Genomic DNA, 9770 nt, shown 5'->3' on the forward strand with positions numbered 1-9770 from the left:
ACTGCACCTATAGCTAAAAGACCATATAGGATGCCTGCTAATGATTTAGCCAAACTAAACAAGCAGATTCAAGAGCTACAGGAGAAAGGTTTTTGTTCGACCCAGTACCTCACCATAGGGAGCATCTGTACTTTTCATACAAAAGAAGGATGGATACCAAAGGATGTGTGTAGACTGTAGAGCTCTCAACGACGTTACCATCAAGAACAAGTACTCTACCTAGAATTGAAGATTTTCTACCAACTCACGGGAGCCTGTAGATAGACTTGAGTCCAATCCTTTGTTCCAATGTGCTTTGTACTAAACTTTCCCCATAGTATTCAAATCCTTTGAAATACATCCATTTTCCCCTTGTTCCCCCCCAGGGTGTCTAAGATAGGTAAGGGGAATACAACAGGAAATATAAGAATAAACAATGATAATAAGAGTCAGGGACCCACCATTCGGTAGTAGATGAGGGGAGAGAAGGGTACGAGGAATTAGGGAAGAACTTTCTTTCTTAGTTTTTTAGCTTTATAACCATTCCACACATTGGTAGCAATCTATTATGATACTTTGTAACAAAGACATTTACCTTGAAGCTAATATGATAATGGTATTTTTACAACGCCATGCATAAGCGAAGCCACAAGCTTCCCATGCACACACTCCCCCTCTCATGATACCCTTTTCCCTATTTAGTTTCTCCACCTTTTGAAATCTTGAAATGCGAATGTTTGATCCACGTTGTCCATCACCATGTAGCCCGCCATAGCCACATTCATCAAGAAAGGAGTCGTAGATGTCCAACCTCCATTGTAGTTGATTCATGCACGTGCAACTTGACTGTTACACGCTGCCCTCGACACCCTATTGTGAATACGACGTGTCTTGGTCGCCACCACCACTGTTGTCGTAGCAGGGACGCCTACATATCCCCCGCTATGGCATTGGAAGATCAACCTGCTACTCTTTGTTTAACTTTTATTCAAAGTTGAATCTGTCTACCTTTTGAATTAAAATTTGTTAGAATCTAGATCATAACACTGGGATCAATGCTCACATAGTGGAGTACCAATTAATGGTGTATCGACTGTCCTTCTCATCACATCAGTTGGGTAGGGGTATTTATAGCCATACCTTAACCACCTCAGCCATCATTACATTAATACCCCATTCCCTAGAATGTTCTTAGAATATTCTAGGAGTATTACATCCAATACACCATTACAGCGTTACATCAAATAGTACATGCCACGTGTCTACAACAACACGCAACGGCCAACCCTTTGGGCCAATGCGAACCACCTTCGGGTCTCCCTTCGGCTGATGCTTGATCACCTCCGAGTTCTCATCCGAGTCTCTCACTTTGTCGTGGTTGGCCTTCTACTCGTGCCTCCCAAAGGGGTGCTATTGGCCTCTAGGCCTTCGTCCTCTGTCCAGCATCTCTTCGAGCTGCCCTCACCTCCCGAAGGGGTCTCTTCAACTTCCGGGCCTTCGTCCTCTACCCTGCATCTCTTCGAGCTATCCTTAGAGCCATCAGCGTACCTTCCGAGACCTTCGGCTTCGGCATTTGGTGATGGCCTTGTCCTTTGGTCCCATCTCTGCAAGAACTTCCGGAACCATTTCTCCATTATGTTAGCATTGTTCATCCTTACCTTGAATTTTCCGATGTTGGCTGAAGCGAACTGGGGGGTCAGAAAACCAGCATAGTACCATTCCTCAACAAAAATATGAGACATGAGTTCAAAATTGTGTGATCTGAGTTTAAAATTCTTTTTAACACTTCAGTTAAAAGTGCCTAAATTAAAGTTTAAAGCTCTTGGTTTCAGTTTAAATTTCAAGTATTGAGGTAACAATTATTTAGTTCAAGTTGAAATCAGAAATTTTCCGAGTTCAAAGTTATATGGATCCAAATTGAAACCTTTTGATTTGTTAAGTTGAACTAGGTTACTCAATCGAGTCATGGAAAGGTGTTATTTTTGTGTTCCGTGCAACCAAACTAAGCTTTGAATATTGAGTTTGAACATATGAAATTGATGTGTGTATTTAACTCAATAACTACTTTCATAATACTATAATTTTGGTTTATTTTATCGATATTACAATAAAAAATGGATATCAAAGTTATGTTTTGTACTCTATCATGTCCAGAACCAAAGTTTTTTGGAGGAATTATTTTTTAAGAGGAAATGCAGGGAAATTTTTTAGAGGAATTTGATGAAGGGATGACTGACCTAGTTTGACATGTTCAGTGGGTAAAATGAGATGAAAAATACTTCGGGGTTTATCTGAACAACTGCGATGATTTTGGGGAGTAAAATGGACATTTCCCCTTTTTAAGGAAATTGGGGAAGGTATATTTTAGAGGGTGGGCTCTCGTTATCGGAAGCAAATTATCTATGCGTGTGGTTTGCCTAGTTACCGGCCAGGATATGCTGTGTAAATACAACGGGAAGTCAGAGAGAAAACACGCTTCCTTCTGTTGTTGGTTTCACGCTTTTCCCAAAACATGGGTGCGGAGGGCAGCGGCACCGGTGGCCGGAGGGGCTCGTCGCCGGCGAAGCCGGCGGACGGCCGGGCGGCAAACTTTCTCGCCGGCCTTCCCTCCTGTGGCAACTTCACGGACAGCAACATCGCGCACAGCATGGCACGTTCTCCCCACCACCCTGGAAAAGCCCAGCCCAGCCCCAATTTCCTTGTTTCTTGGTTGTTCTTGCGCTCAAGATCTGACTTGCGACTATTTTTGGTGTTTGATTTTCGCAGGGTGGCCTCAAGGTTTATCTCTGCCTGCACGATACGGCTCCTCCAGGTTTGTTTCTGGGGCCTGGGATAACAAGGTTTTACTGTTGGTATGCATCTTTTTGCTCACTTTTGGGGTTAGGAATGTGGTGGTCTTGTAGTTTAAGTGGTGTTGCCGGACATATTTAGGTGCAAAAAATGATGCTTTCTAGGGATTTAGTGTCGATTTCCTTTTTTGGGCGAAATAGTGGCAATTTCCCTTGCAACAAAGATATCTTTTTTCTTTGAATCGGCAATGCTGCTCTTGTCATGCTCAGTTTGTGGTTGTTGAAATTACCTTTATTGTGCTAGGAGCTATATCCCTTGTAAGAATACCGTGGTTCAGTTTTTGTCCTTTGGATTAGTAATGCTTTTCCTTTCATTCTCAATCTGTGGTTATCGAAGTTCCTTTATTGGTATTAGCAGTGGGAACTTCTATTTTATTCGTGAAAATTTAAGGTTAGTTGTTCCTAAGAAATAGAGTAACGCCTGCCTGCTGGAATGTTTTTGCTTTCTGTTATATGAAGTGAGAAACTCTAATGCATCGTTGCCCATTCAAGTTTTCTGCCTATAGTTGCATTTATTTGAGTTATTGCTGTTCCATTTTTCAGGATAGATTGTTCTAAATTTCACTGAGTTCATCTAGGTGTTGTGATATGTTTTGGGCTATTTTATTGTAGTTGAGTCAGATTCCAATTTCTTTAGTTTAGAAAGTTGTCACAATTACTAGGATGGTACTTGTTAAGGCCATTTTTTTCTCTGTTGTTTCTACTGTTTACTATCACTCTTTGTTATTTTAGAGGGACAAGTCGTAAAGACAGACACAAACAATATTTTGATCAGAGCTCTCCAGTTGAACAAACAGAAAAGTGAGGCCAAAGATGCAAGCTGTAAGACACCAGGCGAAAGCAGCAGGGGGAAAAGGTACAACACTCTAACCACCTCTTCACAATTTGCATACCTTCGTTGTTGTGCTATAAGATGACGCATTTCACCTTTTTCTGTTATGAGCTTCATATTATCTACTGCATACCTGGCAACAGTGTTTTAAAAAGCACTTCAGAGGCAGCAGGGTGCCAGGTAGTGCCTAACCACTGACTAGGCTAGGCGGCTGATTTTTTAAACAATGCCTGGCTATATAGCCCTATTTGTATTTTTGTAGTCGATATCAACTAGTGAGCTAATTGCCATGGTCACATTGCTTTGCATACTTGAATCTATGATTTCCTTGTACTAGCGGTATTATGCTTTGATTTGTTGAACTCAATTCTACATTCCTCAAATTCGAAGCTTGTGAAGTAATTTTTTTGTATTTTGTTCAACTCTTTAAACTCGTTCAAGCCAGGTCATTGTGATTAGACTTGAAGTTCATTTCTGGGGTGATGTTGTTTTATTTACTAGCTCTGACTAATTTTGATAGAGCAACCTATGTTCATATCATATTACATGGACTTGCTAATTATTGTAAACAAATCATATGATATGCCTCTGCTATTTAAGATTTAGGTTTGAAAAAGACTGATTTTTTACTGGACTTGCTGTGTTCACTAGCATATTCTTGATTTGCGGAACAGAAATTCAGCACATCATTTTTTTTTGGAAAACTTGAATTCAGCACGTCATTTTGATCGAGATCTTTGGTTTCTACAGATCGGAACGATGTTTTCCATGATCCAAAAGAAAGGATCTTTGCTTTCTGTTTATTGTCATTTGATTGAGTTGCATATGGTTAATGGGACAAAAAAACACTCAAAGACCTTTTTGTCTAATTAAATGTGACATTTATGGCACGATTTGTAACGTGGAACCTCATTGGATAATTTTATTGTTTTTAGACGTGGCAACTCTTAATGCTCCAAGTCCTGGTGTCTTGGATGTTATCAAATGTTAGCTACAGCGAAAATCTTCAGATGGAAAATTTCAATATGAGCTCTTGGCAAACATGTATTGGCCCAGTTCACCACATAAACCATTTTTACTCATTGTGCTCTCTACGAATGTGATGTGCTTGCAACATTTGCCTAGATCTGGTGCTAATGTTTTGCTTCATCAGTATGCATGTTTTTTTTGTTCTGTACATGTTTATGATTAAGATGTTTATGGATGTCAGCTTTTAGGTTGAAAATCAGCTACTTGAAATTTTCCAACTTATAGATAATTTTTCTTTTGCAAAATTTAGTTCATTTGGGTGTTTAATTCAACTTTATCTTCCAAGTAGCTTATGTGCTCCTCCTTTGTTATTAGGAATGCTGCCAGAAATTTAGATGGGAAGAATCCATCAAAAAGACCCAACACTGGTAGCTCTGCAGGGTCCTCTGCACATGGTAAGTGTTTTGTTTGCATCTCTACATCCCTTCTGGTTTCAGTATCCATGTCAGTTTTTATGAGTGATATGTGGATTGAGGGAAACAGGTTATAATCATTTATTATTTGTTTGATAAATATGTATTGTATGGTATAGGGAAAGATATTGTAGTTGAATAAGTGATGGCAAGAGCAGCTAGGTGTTCTTTCCCTTTCCCTTTTGTTTTAGTTTCCAAATTGGACATGGCTTAAGATTATTTGGGTGAGAACTTGATGCTATTCTGGACCAAACAATTTTTCACTGTGCTTCAAGTGGACTATAGTACTGAAAATTGTTGTAACCATTATTTAAAGTGCTCACTATGAAAGTATGAAGTGCACTTATTTTGCTTGTGTAGTGGACTATGACCACTAGAAAGTAATTGTGGTGCAATTTAAGGCAATATTGGGACACAGAATAATAGCTATATCAGATAGCATAAAATGAGTTATTTATTGTTGCATGTTTGAATTCTCTGTTATTCTTTTTATAGCATCTCCTACCTGACTTCACAGAAGCAGTTATACAACTATACATAAAAATACTATTATACTAAGGTGGTATGATGAGAGGATTAGACCCGATCTTCCGTTAGATAATGATAAGTCGATTGGTGGAGACTCAACGTTGACGATTCAAGGCTTCCGATCAGGACAGAACGCAACCCTTGCAATCGCTACACCACTACTCCGTTGGTTATCAACCGCGCGCGGCACGATTGACCTCGCCAAGAAGGCTAATTCCTGTAAGCGAAACAAGAACACAAGCAAGAACACGGAAGAACACAATCTGAAATTGCAAATATAATTAAGCTCACGAGTTGGGGTTTCACAAACCGAACGACGGCGAAACTGTTTAACAACAGATTAATCTAAGCAAAACCCAAAAAGTCTATGACGACGGCTGCTAGATATATGAAGAGGGGTGTGCTAGGGTTTTGGGCGACCAGGGGGGTGTCCACAACTTGGGCTTAGACCCGAACACGTTTGCAAGGCCCGATATGGCCCAAAATTGTGATACAACACATTGTTTTGACGACACAAAATAATCCACCGTGAATCTGGAGCTGGGACCAGTACCAAAACAAAGCTATCATCCTTGGCTTTCTAACGCATCAAAGAACACCTTATTTGGACTCCATATGAAGAAGTTATGGCCGTTTTAGTGCGGCGCTGTCTACTGAATCCGAACCGAGTTCCGACTCCGACTTGAAGTTGGCTTGAGTCCCGTCCGACTTGACTGTTCCATAGGTGCTTCTTTCATATTCCTAAGCATCAAAAATTCATAAAAATTGAGTAGCATCTCATCCTTATAATTAGTAGTATGGACAACTAGTAACGAATTCACCTCATGAGTTAAACGATGTGCACGAGCCCGTGTAATCGGTCTTTGTAATGGATCAATCACCGGAGGATCACTTGTAGCGCGCGTATCTAAATGAGTGATGTCCTCATCATGGTAACTATGGTAATTAAGGTGGTAAGGTGAGGCAAGGTGATCAACTCCCTTCATAACACCTAGGTGCAAGGTGAGGCGACGCAACTCCAAACACATATATATCAGACAAAAATAAGAAAAAGAAAAATGGGAATATACATGGGCCGCTACCACAATCAGGGAGGCAGCCTACTGGGGAACAAAAGCCCAATCCAAGTCCTAACAGCCCATAAAGCACTAGCAAGGCTCCCTCCCCTCCCATGTCCTAGCAGAAGCCGCCTCCCGCCCTCCTATGCTCCCGTCTGCAGAAGCCTCTGTCTTCACGCTTCCTCCTAGCAGTCGGAAAGGGACAGGTGATGCTGGAGTCAGGCTAGGGAGGGGTGGGCAGCAGAATCGAGTCGGAGAAGGATGGGTGACAGCGGAATCGAGTGGGAGAAGGCATGCGCACAAAGTGGAGGACGACACTTTTCCCCTAAGGCAACATAGCATGCCTTACTTCTTAGGTGACACATTGAAAACTATGATGGTAGGAGCCATAGCAAGATGATATGGTGCCGCAGCTGTATGAAAGAAGCACAACATCCACCATGTAGCAGTCATCCCCCCTTGTTCACTATAGCAGCACTGTACCACGTTATTGTAAATGAAAGTTCAGAATTGTAGTCATAACCTGAATGACTTCTAAAAGCAAATTGGAATTGGTTAATTTCGGAAATCTATCAAGATTTCTTGAAATCCTGGTATTCCAATTAAGGGGCAATCATACATCAGATACGTTTATGTGCAATCTGAATACGGAGCAAAAACTCCATTAATAATTTTTTTTTGAGGCATCCATTAGTATATTTGGGGTATGACTAAGGTTAAGGGATTGAAAAAAATGGCATGTCATTATTCCAATCCCCTTAGTTTACCTCTGATTAGGGATTGATTGGAAATCCTACTGTACCTAGACAATATTTTATACTGAATTCATTTCTACTTATTTGGGCTCTTATTATTGGCCAAATAATTTTTTTAACTATACTTAACACATATGATTCAGTCAGATCTTTTGAATATATCTCTCACCATTTATAGCACTATATACTTCTTGATAACAAGAAAAAAAAGATACTTTGCCCTTATCTGAGCATCAATCTTAGCAGTATTTTTGGGTCTAATGTAATTTTAGTTCTTGCAGAAGAATCATCATCTGGTTTTTCTGAGCAGACGCTTCAGTCATTTACAGTGGAAAAGTTACGCTCTCTTCTAAAAGAGAGGGGCCTTTCTCCAAAAGGCAAAAAGGCAAGCACAAATACCGCTGAACTCTTGTAATGCTATTTCGCAACTTGACATTTTGCATCCAAGGGACAAAATTCTGCTCATCTCAACTAAACCTCAAATTCTAGTTTTCTATACATCAATTTGTGACTGATGTGTCACAAGTTATTGGGGGAATCCTATATGCATTATCCATGTTGATAAATCAAATATTTTTCAAGCAAAAGTGCATACCTTTGATAAATCCATCTTTGGGATTTGACTGGAACTTAGAATCCTGGTGGCTGGTGGCACGGGAATGGGGTGATTGCTTGCAGTCGGCCAGCAGTTGACGCAGCTGGCCACATGTTGAACTGATGGTGGCTCCCTTTGCCAGCTAAATGTGTGACAAGAGGATGCAGCAGATTAACTTTGGGAGGTTGGTTTGAGCAGATTAGATTTGTAGGTGTCTATTATGGTGCTAGTGCTGCTCGTGGTTGCCATAGAGGATAGCTCTCAGGATAGGTTTGGTTAAAGCAAACCAAAATAGTGGCACAGGGGACAGAGGAGCACTTTGTGGCCAAGGGCAAGGGAAGGAGCCGCGACTTGGTGTTTGAGGAGGTAAGGGTGATGGTGGAAGAAAATATGGTGGAGATGGTTGGGTTAGGTGAGGCGGCGGTCGAGCGTATAAAATGGGATGGTTAGGGTTAGATGTGTCGGAGAGGGATGGGTTAGACGTCAGGCGATTGAGGCTATAATATGTGAGAGTTAGGGTTAGATTAAGCGGAGAGTAGTGGATTAGCTGTGGCGGGAGTCGAGGGTATAAAAGGGGAAGATTTAGGGTTAGATGTGTGTGGGCGGTGGAGAATGAGCATAGCCTGTGATCTGATCTGATCATGTGATTCCAGGAGGTATCCAGTTTCTTTCAGTGGCATGTCATATGATGCCTAGTTAGCTCGTGGTTTACTTCCATTTTTGAGAAGGAAACATGCATACAGAGTCTGTATGGCTAAACTCAGCACTGATAGAACTTTGTTGCATTCGATGCCTACTGAATACAGTCTGAGGAAAGAGATTCCACGTGGGGAATAAAGTGTAGCATAAGCGTTGGTTTATTAGTTTGGACTTTCAAAATTCAGGTTATCCACATGAACTGCTTTTACAAGTTGGTGGACATAAATATCCAGTTTTATGTACGTATTGTGTCTCTACCTCTCAATTTAGGAACCTGTACCATATACTCTTTTTGGATAATTCATTTAGGACCCCTCTTCTTGTTAAACCTTATAAAAGAACATCTCCTCCCCCTTTTCAGGATGAATTGATCGCTCGCTTAAGAGAGGCCTTAGGTTGATCCCAACTCCAGTCTTGTTGATCTCGTGCCAGCCGCATCTTGTTGGATGTCGCTGAATTATGAAGAGCAGACTGAATATCCTGCTATTAGTAATGCATACTGTCTTGTTTAAAGTTCCCAAGGTGTAGTGATTCACTTCAGCACCTATACTTGGACTGAGCTTACCTCATGAGATGTGAAAAGCTTTTGATGTTCTGTACGCCTGTGAAGTCCTGTTGCAGATAGGGCAGAAATGAGGAATTGACTGACATTTTCAAATGTACGCCTTTTTGGTGTATGAATGTTACATTTTCGCAACTCGTAATCTGGAAACATGATTGGTGGCACTGATTGAAGTTAGGAATTCAGCATTCAGGCTCCATATTGTTTATGTGATTGATCTAAAAAGGTTGTGTGAAGATGAGTAATATAAATCTATGGTATATAATATGAATCTGAATTTCTAGGGGTCTCTTACATACTTGAAGCATATGGTTGTATTTAGGTAGGGAAGCATATGGTTGTATTTAGGTAGGGAATTTTTAGACGTATGAAAACTTTTCGCAGGTGTTATCTTTTAAATGAGAAAATTTATTCCTAAGTTTAAGTATGACATAATCTTACTCAAAAAGAAATTCATATGCCGTACAATGA

General features: G+C 40.6%; 1 protein-coding gene across 2 annotated transcripts; it reads left to right on the plus strand.

The window, feature by feature from the left end:
* Positions 1–2457: 2457 nt before the first annotated feature.
* LOC133905768 (uncharacterized) lies at positions 2458–9487 on the plus strand. Of its 2 annotated transcripts, none has more exons than XM_062347529.1 (6): positions 2458–2629; positions 2746–2791; positions 3561–3684; positions 5005–5084; positions 7716–7828; positions 9099–9487. In XM_062347529.1, exons 1-6 carry the CDS (start codon positions 2492–2494, stop codon positions 9135–9137), a joined length of 540 nt encoding a protein of 179 aa, XP_062203513.1. In that variant the 5' UTR covers positions 2458–2491; the 3' UTR covers positions 9138–9487. The 2 variants fall into 2 exon arrangements, with proteins under 2 accessions (XP_062203513.1, XP_062203514.1); XM_062347530.1 differs by having other exon boundaries at positions 2463–2629; positions 7725–7828.
* Positions 9488–9770: the final 283 nt, after the last annotated feature.

The sequence above is a fragment of the Phragmites australis genome, chromosome 23 (genome assembly GCF_958298935.1).
Source record: "Phragmites australis chromosome 23, lpPhrAust1.1, whole genome shotgun sequence".
In the NCBI taxonomy this organism is placed as follows: Eukaryota; Viridiplantae; Streptophyta; class Magnoliopsida; order Poales; family Poaceae; genus Phragmites; species Phragmites australis.